Genomic DNA, 15,600 nt, shown 5'->3' with positions numbered 1-15,600 from the left:
GTGGCGTCTTTATATACTACAAACTACATATATCATATTTACTTTTATGTCCCAATACCTATCACCCATGTTAGACAGTGCACTTCTACTCTAAACCAATCCCCAAGTGCCAACATCATCACAGAAAATGGATGGCATGAAGAAGAAAGAAGGACAAGACACACCCAGATTCCTCCATCTTGTCCCCATTACCCTTTATGCCAAAACCCCTAAAATCTATATTTTCACCCTGTAAATATATCATTCCTGCACCCTTCAAACCCGAGTGCCTCTCATGTCCTCATACACAGGTGGCACATCCCTAGATGGATCAAAGTCAAGCCACCAGGCACTTCTGGCAACATTCCAAGACTTCCGAGCCCCCCAAGAGGGTTCTCGGCAACTCGGGGCATCCGGAGTGATGTAGTGAGTTCCCACAGGGCATCACAGTACAGAAAAAGACATCCAGCTATTCGGGAGTGTCCAAAGGAGGCCACAAGCAGGGGATGCCGTGAGAACGGTTTGGGACACTTGGTCTGTTCAGCCTGCAGGAGTCTCAGGGAGAGCTCACAGCAATCTCCAGCATCCTCGTGAGGGGAAGTGAGCGGCCGGTAGGGATTTCTGCTCTGTGGCGACAGCGACAGGACCTGAGGGAACAGCAGAGAGAGAGCCGGGTCAGGAAACACTGAGGCTGTTCTCACGGAGGTTGGGCACTGAACAGGCTCCGCAGGGCGGTGGGCACAGCACTGAGCCTGACAGGGTTCAGGGGTTTGGTAAGCGCTCTTAGACACACGGAGCGCCGCTCGAGGTGCGGTGCCAGCACCCGGGGCTGGGTTCCACAGTCCCGGCGGGTCCCGCCCCGCCCGGTGCCTCCCCGGCCCCGAGCCGCCTACAACTCCCACCCTGCCCCGCGCCGCCGACTACACATCCCGGCATCCCACGGGAGCGCCTCGCTCTCGCGAGACTGAGGGGCGCGCCGCGGGGCTGTCGCGAGAGCGGCGGGCCCGGAAGCTCCACGTCGGAGATCGGAGCGAGCCCGGGCGGAGCGGGGCCGGAGCGGGGCCGGGGACAGCGGGCGGCACCTGGGGACACCGGGCGGCACCTGGGCACAGCGCGGCCATGGTGAGCGACACGCAGGGTCCCGAGGAGCGCCTCGCCCCCGCTGCGGGAGGGTGACCATCCCAGCCGGCCCCGGCGAGGCAGCGCAGCCCCGCGATCGGCGGATCGGGTGTATGAGGGGCCGGGCTCGCAGCGCGGTGCTGCCCGTGCTGTGCTCAGCCGCAGCGAGCGGCTGTCCCGGGGCTCGGGGTGCGTGTCGCGCTCAGCTCTCGGAGCGGCCCTTCCCGGCGGTTCCCGGGATAAGCGCGGAGCCGAGCGTAGCTGTGCTTGCCTTGCTGGTGTTTGTAGCAGGAGAGAACCCAAACTCATCTCCACATCCCGTGTCATAGCCATGGTTCAGGTACTACCTGATAACCAGGTGGTTTTTTTCCTTGCAGTGTCTAATATAGGTAACTGCAGGTTTTATTAATGCGTGTAGTGTTCTTTGGTCAGCCATTATCCACTGAGTTGTCTGAGATAAAAACAGCGTTAAATCGTCTCCAGTGAGTGTCTAAAGGAATCCACAATGCCTCGGATATATTAGAAAATCACTTTGCTAGACTTCATGCCTTTTAAATATTGTGTGAGTGCTTTGGGACACTTGGTGTGTTCAGTCTGCAGGAGACTCGGGGAGAGCTCACAGCAATCTCCAGCATCCCCCTAAGGGGAAGCAAGGGGCCAGGAGCAACCTCTGCTCTGTGGCGACAGCTTTACATTGCCAGTGATTAAAGTGGAAGATCAGAGCCTTCTTTGTAAGGGAAAGACTTAAACTTTTCCCTGCTCTCAGTTTTTACCAGACAGTGTTCCGTTCTAAACCATAATTTTGGAATTGTGAATGAAAGTAAATTTACAGTGGGCAAATGTTGCGCTTTATTGTGGTAACTGACTTTTCTTCCTGGTTTGTCAGGAAGAAAAGTCAGTTAGGACTAGTAATCCTATAGATGCAAATAGGTGAAGTAGCAGGAAGATTTATTTTCTAACATTTGGAATTGTGAATGGAAGTAAATTTACAATGAGCAAATGTGCTTTATTGTGGTAACTGAGTTTTCTTCCTGATTTGCCAGGTGAAGTAGCAGGAAGATTTATTTTCTAACATTTCTAACATTTATTTTCTAACATTTGTCTTAGGAGCAAATTCTCTTTGCTTTGCTATCATAGTTCAGGGACACCAGGAGGATGTGCAGTGCATCTTTTTTTTGGTTGTTTTTTTTTTTTTTTTTGACGCTGCTGGAGGTACTTTTGCAAGAAAATCTTGAGTTTCACAGAATTAAATGAAGCAGAGCCACTGCCGTTGGTGGGGATGTGACGCCTTCCTACAAAAACAGACACACAGATAGATAGAAAAGAGTGGTAACCTTCTGTGTGCACGGGCAGCAGGATTGGATCCTTGCATTCTCAGAGTGAACTGCAGCTTTCCCTGTCCCTTTCCCTGTCCCAGTTTGCTGTTGTGTCACCCGGTGCTCCCGTTGTTCCCCCAGCCTCTGCGCCTGGACATCAAGCGGAAGCTGACGGCGCGCTCTGACCGCGTCAAGAGCGTGGACCTGCACCCCACGGAGCCATGGATGCTGGCCAGCCTCTACAACGGCAGTGTCTGTGTCTGGAACCACGAGACACAGGTGAGGGCCTTGCTGGGAAGTGTGCATGACTGGAAATGGGATTTGTACAGATTCTTCAGTCACTGCTGTTATAACTGACTGTGCTGCTCTGGCTGAGTGCGAGAGTCACGGTATCAGTAGACAAGGAAGTGACATATTGGACACTGTTAAGAAAATAGAGCTCATCTCAAAGTTGGTATTTTTTTCCCAGTGTTATAAACTTAACTGGTTTTATTTTCAGACTCTGGTGAAGAATTTTGAAGTGTGTGACCTGCCTGTGAGAGCTGCCAAGTTCGTGGCGAGGAAGAACTGGGTTGTTACTGGAGCTGTAAGCTGTTTCCTCTTGTGTTTTCCTGTTCAGCTGCACTTTCTCTGGTCAATTTTCATGCCATTACTTTCTGCATCATGTAATAACATCATCTGAATTTGCAGAGGAGAAAGGAATACTGCACTACAGTTTCCCAGAAGTTTTCTCCTTTAAGGAAGCTTAGAAGCTTAAATTTTCATTTCAAAAAAGAGCAACCTGCTAAGGTGACTGACTCTGCAGGTAATGCCAGGTAGATGGAGTTCAGCTGTTACTGCCAGCTGGAACATACTCAGCACAGAGTTCTGACTCAGTGCTGCTTTAACTAAGATGAAACTATTGACAATCCTAGGTAAAATGAATTTGAAATTGCTTTCTACTTTTTTTTCTTGGTTATGTTAAAAATAATTTTTAGTTTTGCTCATCACTAGGAAAAAATGCCTGCTTTTATTCAGTGAATGTACCTTGAGAGGAATAATTGTATTCTGATCTTGGTAACACATTTTTCTCTATGGAATGAATATTTTTTGACTAAATTAAGGTAATGCCTAAATAGTTTTTTTTTCTCAACTTTCATTTCCTAGTCTTCTGCCCTGTACCCAGAGTAAAAATGTGTTTTCATTTCATTACCATATGCTGCCATGACTCAGTCACTTGTAAAAATGAAAATTTGCTTTTTTCATTTCATAAATGACTTGAAACAGCAGTAATTTACAGCCTTCTGAATCCAAGTATAATTTATATCATTAGCAAGCAAACTTCCTTAAACATTTTGTTGTCTTCAGTGGTGGAATGTTCTTTCCTAGCTCCCCTGCATTGCATAGAAGATGCACTGCACAAGAGACTTCTTTTCACATGGTTTTTCTCCCTTTCCCAGGATGACATGCAGATCAGAGTTTTTAATTACAACACCCTGGAAAGAGTTCACATGTTTGAGGCTCATTCTGACTACATCCGGTGCATTGCAGTGCACCCCACGCAGCCCTTCATCCTCACGAGCAGTGGTGAGAGTCCTTTGGGGTCTTTTCATGTTCAGCTCTCCCCAGGCTCCTGTTTTCTGTGGGGTGAGGGCTTGCACCCTCTGGGGAGACTCAGGAGCCCTTGAGCAAGAAGCCAACGTTGCAGTTGTCATTTTGTTGTTTCTTGGTAGATGTGTTTATTTTTTTTTTTTTTCATGGTATATCATTTGCACTTAAAATTTAAAATATAATGGCTTGTGTTCTTGTCAGAGAAAAGAGCTTTCTCTCCTAATATCTGCCAGAGGAGACATTTGTGTGTGTGGCAAACTCTCAAATAACAGCTCAAGTTGTGTTTTTAAAAAGATTTCGTTGTGGTTTGGAGTAAGTTTTTAGCTGGGAAATCTGACTTGAAAGCAACAGACAGCTTTCATCTCCCTTTGGTCCTTCTGAAGGACTAGTAATCCTACAGATTACCAGTAGGTAACTTCATGGTACAGGCTGGAAAGGAGGCACTGCTAATAATCTATTTGCGAACTTCTGGAGGATTATGCACTTTAAGGAGGTTGTTATCACCCACTGAAGCTTGGTTGTTTGTGGTTTTTTCCAGATGACATGCTGATCAAGCTCTGGGACTGGGATAAGAAGTGGTCCTGTTCTCAGGTGTTTGAAGGACACACCCATTACGTCATGCAGATTGTCATAAACCCAAAAGACAACAACCAGTTTGCCAGTGCCTCTTTGGATAGGACAATTAAGGTACAGAAGCTGTATTTGGGGTTTTTAGTCATTGTGATTATCAGTGTACACAAAGCAATAATCCTGGATGGATGATGGGTCATATTCTTAAAAACAGGTGCAATAATAGAATTTTGACTGAACAAAGACCTGGACATTGCTCCAGGCACCTGCTAAGTAATTCAGTAAATTTACCAGATTACCTGTTGTCTCTAACAATTGGAAAGTTGTTCTTTAAACTTTTCTAAGTGCTGTATCTTTAACTGTGCACTAAAAAGAAAAAACAACCCTGGTAAAGGTGTCTCTCTCATTACTTGCATGTCCTTGGCTGTCTGTGCATGGAATTGTTTCCAGTGATGCCTTTGGCCTTCTCATTGTCTCATCTGCAGTGCAGCTGTTATTAAATATCTATGACTACAGATTTTCAGCCACTGAGCAGGGACACCTCCTCACATTTCCTGTACATCATCAGTATATTGGCTGTAAAAAGCCAGCACTGATTTCATTTGGCCATAGATGTTGAGATCAGGTGCATAAAAATTTTGATTTGATGTGATAAACATGAGAAAACACTAGTATGTCTACACTTGACTTGCTTCATTTTGTATCCTCATTTAACATGAGATTTGATATTCTTGAGTGTAGCTGGAAAAATTAAAATTCAGGACACGGAGGAAACTCAACTAGTTACTTTATAAACACATAGTAGTTCTTAAAAACAGTCCTTTATATGGTTTCATGTCCTTAAAAAAAGTGTAAAGCAACCAATTTCAATGTTCAGAGGTATGAGCAGAGCATGGGCAATTCAGCATGTTATTTGTGTTTATTGGGGGAAGGACTGTAGTTTGCTGAGCAGTTATTGAGGTTTTTCACCTAAGAAAACAACAGTGTCTTTGGAATTCTGTGTTATTTCTCACTGCATTTGTGAAGTACTTCTGGGCACCTGTTGTGTGTGCCAAGGGTGACCTGGGCACAGCAGGTTGCGGGGTACAAGTGTTTGTGTTTCATTGCTCAGGTGTGGCAGCTTGGATCATCCTCTCCCAACTTCACCTTGGAAGGCCATGAGAAAGGAGTGAACTGCATTGACTATTACAGTGGTGGGGACAAGCCATACCTCATTTCTGGGGCAGATGATCGCCTGGTGAAGATCTGGGACTACCAGGTGTGTGCTCAGCTCTTCAGAAGCCTTTGTGCCATATTTCTTATTCAGTTTCTGTTGTTAGATTTTTTTTTTCCTGTGACAAATTGATTCCCTGCCTTTTAGGCCTCATGTTTGTGGATTAAGCTATTCTTCTTTTTTTTCTTCAATCTTTATAGCTCTTCCCTCCTCCTGTTTCATCCTTTATAGCTTCCCCCATCCTGTTTCATCCTGTGCTCATTGGCACAGCCCCATGTGTTGCATGCACACCCATGCAGTGCTTGTACCCCCAAACAGGGCAGGAGTGATGAGGTACTGCTTGAATGCTCCTCAGAAAAGAGAGATCTAATCCAGAGATTCACTTCTGTTGCTGGAGCCTAGAGCTCCTGAGTTCTCTACAAGTGTCTGAATGGCCAGAAGGGTGAGACAGAAGTTGTTAGGTGGTACTTTCTGGTCACTAAAACTTACTGCCCTGGAGTAAATCCAAGCCCAGAAGTTGAAGCTGGCATTGTTAATTTAAGCATTCAATGCAGTCATGAATATTACACAACAGTGCTTGGGATTTTGCCACCATGTGCAGCTGGAGACACTGTACATGCTCCAGTCTTAGTTACCCCAAGTAGAGCAGCTTGACTTTCACGACTGTGTGAATGAACATTCCTACCAAAGACCTAAATTAGATCTGTTTTCACCTGTAATGCAATGTTGGGTTATGATTTTTTTTTCACAGTGAACTAAGCTTTCTGTCATGCTTTAATGTGTTGTGCTATGCTGAGAAAGCATATTTTCTAGCCATAAACACCTCTGAAAATAGAGGAAAACACTTCTGTCAGGGGAAATACTTTCTTCTGGGCAGGAGGTACAGCTCAATGCAATCATTTTTTAATAGCTTAGTGCTGTTGTTTGAACACCTTGCAAATGTAAGAAATCTAGAGAATTTTCAGATCTATTTTGGATTTGGGGGAGATTTTTTTTTAAGAAATAAGGGTTAAAATGTGGCATTGTGTTCTCTCTTGCTTTCAGAATAAAACTTGTGTCCAGACACTGGAAGGCCATGCTCAGAACGTGTCGTGTGTCAGCTTCCATCCAGAGCTGCCCATCATCATCACCGGCTCTGAAGATGGTAACTTTGCATTTTGTGGTGTAGAAAGGACAGGAAAAGCACTGAGGGCAGAGCTCTTGTGGTGCTGTGGCTGCACCCCTGAGCTGAAGGGATGCATGGCTGTGTTTTTCCCCAGGCACGGTGCGGATCTGGCACTCCAGCACTTACCGCCTGGAGAGCACCCTGAACTACGGCATGGAGAGGGTGTGGTGTGTGGCCAGCCTCAGGGGCTCCAACAACGTGGCTCTGGGCTATGATGAGGGCAGCATCATTGTTAAGGTACAGTTAATGCTGTGGAGTGAGAAACTGTGATTCATCCTGTCCTGTCTGCACAACAACTGGTATCTGATTCTGGAATAATACGTAAAATACTGACATTTTGGCATTTTAATTGGCATTTTTCCGTAGAGATTGGCTATTTCACTTGATATTTACAACTGAAAAGAAAATCAACAGTGTATTTTTTCCATAGCCTCACTGTTGTAATCTTGTTGTTGTATTTCTAAAGTCCCATATTGTCTCAATCATATTTCTAAAGTCTCGTACCTTCTCGGTGATACTTCTTGGGGGCACTTCTTCACAGCTCTGACTTCTTCTCCTGCTTGTTGTCAGCTCAACTCGACTGGCCAAGCCCAGCCCCTTTTATCCCAGTTATCTTCACTAGCTACAGCTGCAGCCCAATGAAGGACATCACAGCTGCAGCCTATCAAAAACAACCAGGGCTTATCAGGGCAAGGCCTATATACAGATATTCAATATACAATACAGATATTTTACTAAGACTCCTACTATACCTCACCTCTTACTTACTTTCTAGCTTGGTCGTGAAGAACCTGCCATGTCCATGGATGCAAATGGAAAAATTATTTGGGCTAAACATTCTGAAGTCCAGCAGGCTAACTTGAAAGCAATGGGAGATGCTGAAATCAAAGATGGAGAGAGGCTGCCACTGGCTGTGAAGGATATGGGCAGCTGTGAAATCTATCCTCAGACAATCCAGCACAACCCTAATGGACGGTAACACATTCCTTCGTCTCTTCTCTTGAACTGGTTTAGGTTTTTTAGTTAACAGGCTCAAAAAAAAGGGATCCAGAGTCCAAGAGACTCAGTGGAGACCAGAAGGAGCATGACTCAGAAGGAAATAGAGTTCCATGACATTTTAGGCATATATAAAGCTCATGCTCTGTGTTTCAGTGATTACCTTGGGCAGAGAGCCTTTACCTTTACAGATAATCTGCCTTCTTGCTGCTGCCTGTTGACCTGGACACAGATATCTGACAAGTGCCTCTCTCTCCTGCCCCAGGTTTGTGGTGGTGTGTGGTGATGGTGAGTACATCATCTACACAGCCATGGCTCTGAGGAACAAGAGTTTTGGTTCTGCACAGGAGTTTGTGTGGGCACATGACTCTTCAGAGTAAGTCTTGCAAGTTTTTTCCTTTGTATTACATTTGCAGCTGCTACTTTAGTTTAGTTTTCAGGCCATGAAACATGCATGTAAAATGAACTTTCAGTAGTTGTCCTGCTTGAAAAGTTTGGGTTTTTAGCACTCTGCTGGTTTTAGAAAATAAGTCAAATGCAGTTGTTTTGTAGCAGCTTATAGTTTAATAATTTACTACTTTGGAAACAAAATAATTGTTTTGTTTATTTACAATTTAATCTCTATTTAGGTATGCAATCAGGGAGAGCAACAGTGTTGTAAAGATATTTAAAAATTTCAAAGAGAAGAAGTCGTTCAAGCCTGATTTTGGAGCAGAAGGTAAATACTTTACAAATAGATATACTGGTATGGTTTTTGTACAATGTGGATTTCTTCCACCTTTATTTTCTTGTAGGTATCTATGGTGGCTTTCTCTTGGGAGTCAGGTCTGTCAATGGCCTGGCATTCTATGACTGGGAGAACACAGAGCTGATTCGCAGGATTGAAATCCAGCCCAAACATGTGAGTTTCTGCATGGCACTGAAGATATTTACCTGTCTGATGTACTGATTTATATTTCTTTTTTACTAAACTGGTTTTCTTGCATGAATCAAAGCTGTCAATAATAAAATAATAATTTAAGTTTATCTCAGTCATGTAGCAGAAAGGACAGAAAAATTCCTGTATGTGTTGACTTCTCAGTCCTACAGCTTCTAGACTTGAGGTGTTTAACCCTTAATTCCCACATCATCCTTCTTAGCCTGGGGTGTGTAACACTGCCACTGTTGATTCTGCTCTCACAGATTTTCTGGTCTGACTCGGGTGAGCTCGTGTGCATTGCTACCGAAGAGTCATTCTTCATTCTCAAGTACCTGTCAGAAAAAGTGGCAGCAGCCCAAGAAACACATGAAGGTGTAACTGAAGATGGAATTGAAGATGCCTTTGAGGTACCTTCTATTTAAAAAGTGGAATGAGATTAGAGATGGTAGAAGCAAGAGAGTGCAGCAAACTTAGTCGTTAACATAGTCCAATTTAAATGTTAGTTTCCAGGCCATTTTTAGTATCACATTGTGCATCTGCCTGAGGAACACTTAATAATTTTTTTGGGATTCATGAGGAGTGTATCCCTGTCTGAATCCCAGCATAACAGATCTTGATGCCAACATTTATCTCCATCTGTTCATTATTGTCAGAGAGTTATAGAGATATTTTTTAAAACACACTTTTGGGTCATTGATTAATTTTTTTTTCTACAAATTCCAAGTTTTGAAATATTACTCAAGTTTGAGAAGTGAAAAAACCTCATGTAGTGAACCAGAATTTCAGAAAGAAAGCTACCTTTGATTGTCTTGCTTAATCCTTAGTTTGGTGCTTGTTTCCTAGATTTATAATGGGCTTACTTAAGAATTAGGGTAGCATGCATGTAGAATGAAATTATAATTTATGTACTTCTAATCTAAATCTAAACATATATTTGCAACTTGTCCAGATTAAAGTATAGAATATGGAATTATATTTTAAATAGCAGTAGTCTTTCTGCTACCTAGAAGTACCTTTTTATGTATCTAATTACCCAAAATTTGCTTTGCAGGTTCTTGGTGAGATCCAGGAGATTGTGAAAACAGGTCTGTGGGTTGGTGACTGCTTTATTTACACCAGTTCTGTGAACAGACTCAATTACTACGTTGGAGGAGAGATTGTCACCATTGCCCACCTGGACAGGTGAGTTGCTGCTTCAGTTCAAGTGCTCAAGGTTCTCTCAGTGAAGGGGGTTCAAGGTGCCCCCTGGCAGGGGTGGGAACAAGTGGGGTGTTGTGAGGCAGCAGTGCAATCCTGAGGGATGAACAGTGCTGTGTGAAAGTGTTCATCCAGGAAAAGCAGAGTGTTTGATAGGAGTATTCTTGCTACCATAAGAGCTACTGGAATAGTTTTGTACAGTTTGTGTGGATCTGTTGAAGCTGACATTTTGTTTTATTTGTTTTGTTCCAGAACAATGTATCTCCTGGGCTATATCCCCAAGGACAACAGGCTGTATTTGGGTGATAAAGAGCTGAACATTGTTAGTTACTCTCTGCTGGTCTCAGTGCTCGAATATCAAACTGCTGTCATGAGGAGGGATTTCGGCATGGCTGACAAAGTTCTTCCCACAATCCCAAAAGAACAGAGAACCAGGGTTGCACATTTTCTTGAAAAACAGGCAAGAAAACTACTTCTTAGTTATCCAACTAAATAAATAAATAATTTTATTCACATTCTTAATGGAGTTTGCTAAGCAAAACCCATTGAGCATTAACTCTTGTTAATTATCCTGTTTGTTTGAGAACACTGTAACCTTCTGTTCAGAGTGCTTTTGTTAAAGTATTTAGGATTATGATTGACCTGACAGGTCCCAGCTTCACTGTCACATTTTTATTTTAGGGCTTCAAACAACAAGCTCTTGCAGTATCTACAGACCCAGAGCATCGTTTTGAACTTGCTCTTCAACTTGGAGAATTAAAAATAGCCTATCAGCTTGCAGTGGAAGCGGAGGTAATGATATAAATTTGGATGATTCATCCGGGATTGTGAGTATTAGCGGGAGTCTGAGAGGCCCTGTAAGAAAAGGCAGTGGTATGTGGGGATGCAATACAACTCCAACTCCTTTGGTGAAGTTCTGCTGCCTGTAATTCAGAGGAATCTAAGCTGTGGGATAGGGACAAAGAACGGTGTCTGCTCAGAAAGCCACTGGAACTCCTGGAGAATACAAAACTTGAGCCCAGAACCAAGCCTTAATCTCCGTTACTTAACAGTGAGAGAAGGAAAGACAGGGCTGAAGGCTTCAGACCTTTGTTCCAGCCTTGGCAAACTTAGACCGCTGCACTAAAAAAACTGATTTTTCCCATCATTATTATGCAGAGAGTTGATCTCCTTGTTCCTGCTGTAAAATAATCCAGTTATTTAGAAGGAATATTAACTTAGTTAAAGACACAGATGGCTTTCAGCGTTCTGAGGGTTAACTTGGGAGCTTTAAGAGATTGTTATAGTTAAACTTCCAGAGTTATGCCTGCTTCTCCCCTCCATGTTTACTGAGAAGCTGTTTATTTTATGTAATGTTAGAGCTAGGTAGGGATCTCTTGGCATTCACTGTGCCATGCTGGGAAGCTGCAGTAATTACAGTACCTCAATGGGAGGACAAATGTAGTCATGGGATACAGCACCTTCACAAGTCAACTCCTATTTTCATACTGAGTGCTCTGAAAACCTTTAAATGCTGTTCAGAAATGTGAGTGATTTTGTTTTTTTTCTTTCCCTCCCTCTCCCCCTTCTGTACAATCAGTCAGAACAGAAGTGGAAGCAGCTTGCAGAGCTTGCCATCAGTAAATGCCAGTTTGGCTTAGCCCAGGAGTGTCTCCACCATGCCCAGGACTATGGAGGGCTGCTGCTCCTGGCCACAGCTTCAGGAAATGCCAGCATGGTGAACAAGTTGGCAGAAGGTGCTGAGAAGGATGGCAAGAATAATGTGGCATTTATGAGCTACTTCCTGCAGGGAAAGTAAGTAGCAAATGAGCTTCTGATTGTTCTGTTCTGCTGTCTCAAGTGCAGAGACCCTCAGGTTCCTCAAGTGGTTAACTTCAGCTAACTGAAAACTTCATGGAGAAAGATGAGCTAGATCCTTCTCAGAAAAGCTCATTCTATAAAGTCTGAAATGAAAGCACCTTAAATGAATGGAATAGAATAAAAAGCTGTTCTAATACAAAAATTTGTCTTTATTAAGTTTACTGGTTCAAATCATATTTTGAAATCTTTTTAGGCTTGATTCATGTTTGGAACTGCTGATCAAAACCGGGCGTCTCCCTGAGGCTGCTTTCCTTGCACGGACGTATTTGCCAAGCCAAGTTTCAAGGTAATTTCTGAGCATGTGCAGAGCATGAGCTGTGTTGTCTGAATGAGCTGTCTCTAACAAATGTGGTTTGCATCCCCAGGGTGGTTAAACTCTGGAGGGAGAACCTCTCCAAAGTCAATCAGAAGGCTGCTGAGTCCCTTGCTGATCCCACAGAATATGAAAATCTTTTCCCTGGATTAAAGGAAGCTTTTGTTGCTGAAGAGTATGTAAAGCAAAGTCTTGCTGAGTTGAGGCCAGCCAGGGAATACCCCCTTGTCACTGTAAGTAGAAGGTTTTACTGTCTCTACAAGAGTAACATTTGGTGCTGTGTAAAATCAGCTCTAAGCAACTCAGTGCAACACTTAAATGTGTCTGGGGTTCTTTTTCCTTTTAGCCAAATGAAGAAAGAAACTTACTTGAAGAAGCAAAAGGATTTGAGCCCTCTGGAATAATGCCATCTCAGGTCAGTCAGTGATGAGTCTAAGGGAGAACTTTGCTATCTTACAGTAACTTCTACCCTGGAGAATATTTCACCAGTAATGGACAAATTGTTGCTTTTATTACCTTGACTGTAAGTGCTGCAGCTGGCTTCATGTTCTTTTGCCTCAGATTCTTTTTCATCTACATCTGCACTTACTAACAGCTTCTTGACTGTGAAATGATTTGTGTGCTTCCTTACCTTGGGTCACCCTGTGTAGTGTGAGTACTTCTAGACTCTTTCCATTGAATTCATCCTACAGAAAAGTAACTCCAGTTGCATTTACAAACACTGCCTCAGCTGCAGCTGGTTTTCTAAAGCTCAGTAGCTGGAAATGGAAACTCTTGCCTATTACAGCAATGACAAATGCTCTGTGTTATTTGTTGGTGTGCTCCATGGTTGTGGAATAACAGTGCTCCATAACTAACTGGCCAGGAATCCTACTCATGTATTTGAACATAGATTCTAGTCAATGTCTGAAGTAACAAACTGATTTTTTTACCACCTCAGTTGTCCAGTTCTTATGCAGAAAACAGGACAAGTATAAGTGGTAAGCATAGAGATTGAAACAAATTTAAGGCTTTTCAGAGCCTTAGGAGAAAATGACAACTTCTAATTTTGCTCAAGTCAAATACACTTTACATTTGTATGTGAAAATCATAATGTGAGGGTTTCTTAAAGGCAGTGATACTGGCACAACTCTTTGAGGCTATAAACATCCAAAATCAAAACTGCACTGGAAACTGAAGGAGAAACAGAAAAGCTACAGCTCTCCATTGTCTGTATGTTTTTCCTCATAGGAGGTGCACTACAGAGCATAGTTTGGGACATCCCTGACAGAGCAGAGAGGTTTGGTTACTCTCAAGCCTCTGTAGTGACTCTTCACCTCTTGTGCATCAAAGGAAATACTATTAAAGCAAAATCAAACTTGTCTGCTCGTTTGTTAAAGATGATAAACAAACTGTCTGGGCTACCTATGGAAACAAATGGAAAGAACTGAGAACTAGCTTGCCATAGGAGCTGAAATCAAGACCTCAGTGTATCTTTGCATTCAGCTCATGTTCTCATAGAAGCCCTAAACCCCAGCTGTCTCTTACAGCAGAGGCTGAATATGGGACATTTTGTAAGAGATAGATAAATTCTATAATTAAGTACAGTTAATTGAATAGTACCATTGCTTCAATAATAGTACTGACTGATGAATTATCTTAATATAAAGTTTATGCAGCAGTGAAGCAAGAAGAAAGTGTTAAACCATTATAGGATTTGGAACCCTTAGCCCAGCAACTCCTAAAATTTCCTGTCAGTCTCAACTAACTTAGTCTCTCCTGCTGAGGATGTTGAAAATCACTAGCAGCACTTCAGTGTTTAAAATGAATTGATAATTTCTGAAGGTTCTCATTTTATCAGTTCCATTGATATACTGGGAAGGGAAATAGTCTCCAGTGGAGTGAGGACTAGAATATTTTCTGACAGTGAAGATCTGGCTCAAGAGTAACTGAGGGAAGCTGAAAGAACCACTGGGCAAGGGGCATTAGGTCTGCTGTTGTTTACCTGCTTTTGTTGAAAGAATTTAAATTGAAAAAAAAAAAAACTAAAGGAATTTCTTTGCCATTAGAAGAAGGCTGAAGAACCAGTTCCCTCTCCTAAACAAGAAGTGATGAAGACAGTTGTGCAGAATTCTGATAACCTTCCAGCAAGAGATCAAAAGGTACCCAAACAGTTTGATGAGGTGAAGTATAAGCACTGAATTCATTTTACACTAAGACTTCAAGGAGTGTGATTCAAGCAGCTGCACACGTGACTGTGGCAGTCCCAGAGCAGTGTTCAGAGCCCTGCACACAGTAACAGACCAGTGCAGCAGGCAGGGGGACAGAGGGAGTTCAAACCCAGCTGCTCCCATGGTAGAAAGCTGCACTGGTGGAAGAGGCTTCCTCACCAGCAGGCAGCTGCTCTGCAGCCTCCTTTGGCATGGTGTTCCTCATGAGGCCTTGGCTGGGCTTTGCAGAGTGCAGATCCATCCCACAAGCTGCAGCACATGTAACCATAGTGGAATCCTCCTCATCCAGTCTTTTCTCTCCCTAGACACTGCTGGACTTGGAAGATGACTTAGATAACTTGGATCTGGAGGATATTGATACCACAGATATCAATCTGGATGAAGAGATCTTAGATGAGTGAACATCCTTTTTTAGATGACCAAATCAGGAAATAATTTGGTCAAAACCCAGAGGAATGAAGTTCTGTGGACTGTGTGCTCCAAGTTATTTTGATTTTTGTATCACAAGTGGACCATGTACATGTAGAAGGAAGTATACAGTAGCAACTGTACAAAGAGAATCAGCTTCCAGTATGTTGAAATTCGAGATGTAAACCTGCTCCAGAACCTACTAAAAAAGTTTTCATTTATCAAGCTGTTCAATAAATCCTTTTAAAATTTCTGCTCCCTCAGTTCTCCATTTACTACTAGTATTTACTAAGAATACTCAAATTCTTAAGAATAACCCAGCTTCCATAGTGTACATTCCAAATCTGTGAAACAGGAACACAGTAGCTGAAAAATGGTATTTTATTTTAACCTGACTTTTGTCAGCACCTCCACTGTTTTCACTGTGCTGCCATCTAGCACTGGTAACCATTAGTATCAGCTCAGTTACTCTTTCAGACACCACTTGTAGCTAAAAGCTCCAACAGAGCAGTGATACAGCTTAAGGGTTAGAAGGGGTGTTTGTTACACCCTTTCCTAAAGGAAGCTGTCCAGACCCTGCACTTACCTCAGTAAGTAAAATGAATTGTGGGCAAATCCTTAGATTCAAGATGCAACAGTAAAAAAATTGAACTCAGGGTACAGTGTCAGTGAAAACAAGTCATGAGGGCTGCTCTAAGTTCACTTACAGAACTTCTCAAAATAAACTGCTGTAGTGATGCACATG

General features: G+C 43.0%; 1 protein-coding gene across 3 annotated transcripts; it reads left to right on the top strand.

Annotated features, from left to right (window-relative positions):
• Positions 1-1,009: 1,009 nt before the first annotated feature.
• Positions 1,010-15,090, top strand: COPB2 (COPI coat complex subunit beta 2). 3 transcript variants are annotated; one of them, XM_058811889.1, is made up of 22 exons: positions 1,010-1,101; positions 2,556-2,693; positions 2,914-3,000; positions 3,854-3,980; positions 4,543-4,691; positions 5,686-5,832; positions 6,832-6,931; positions 7,047-7,189; positions 7,728-7,927; positions 8,214-8,324; positions 8,578-8,666; positions 8,743-8,849; positions 9,131-9,274; positions 9,919-10,049; positions 10,317-10,524; positions 10,746-10,856; positions 11,644-11,858; positions 12,118-12,210; positions 12,290-12,470; positions 12,584-12,652; positions 14,286-14,378; positions 14,753-15,090. In XM_058811889.1, the coding sequence occupies exons 1-22, from the start codon at positions 1,099-1,101 to the stop codon at positions 14,846-14,848; spliced, it is 2,742 nt and encodes a 913-aa protein (XP_058667872.1). In that variant the 5' UTR covers positions 1,010-1,098; the 3' UTR covers positions 14,849-15,090. The 3 variants fall into 3 exon arrangements, with proteins under 3 accessions (XP_058667872.1, XP_058667871.1, XP_058667870.1); XM_058811888.1 differs by lacking the exon at positions 1,010-1,101 and adding an exon at positions 1,420-1,438 and having other exon boundaries at positions 14,289-14,378; XM_058811887.1 differs by lacking the exon at positions 1,010-1,101 and adding an exon at positions 1,423-1,438.
• Positions 15,091-15,600: the final 510 nt, after the last annotated feature.

This window comes from Ammospiza caudacuta, chromosome 11 (genome assembly GCF_027887145.1).
Source record: "Ammospiza caudacuta isolate bAmmCau1 chromosome 11, bAmmCau1.pri, whole genome shotgun sequence".
NCBI classification, from domain to species: Eukaryota; Metazoa; Chordata; class Aves; order Passeriformes; family Passerellidae; genus Ammospiza; species Ammospiza caudacuta.
The sequence above is the reverse complement of the archived record's forward strand: the minus strand, read 5'-3'. Positions and strand labels throughout refer to the sequence as shown.

What these genes read in the sequence shown, in the direction of transcription:
- COPB2 (XM_058811887.1), top strand. An exon ending in TCTGGAACCACGAGACACAG is followed by an intron (nt 2,694 to 2,913) that starts GTGAGGGCCTTG and finishes TTTTATTTTCAG; the next exon opens with ACTCTGGTGAAGAATTTTGA. An exon ending in AGCTTGCAGTGGAAGCGGAG is followed by an intron (nt 10,857 to 11,643) that starts GTAATGATATAA and finishes CTGTACAATCAG; the next exon opens with TCAGAACAGAAGTGGAAGCA.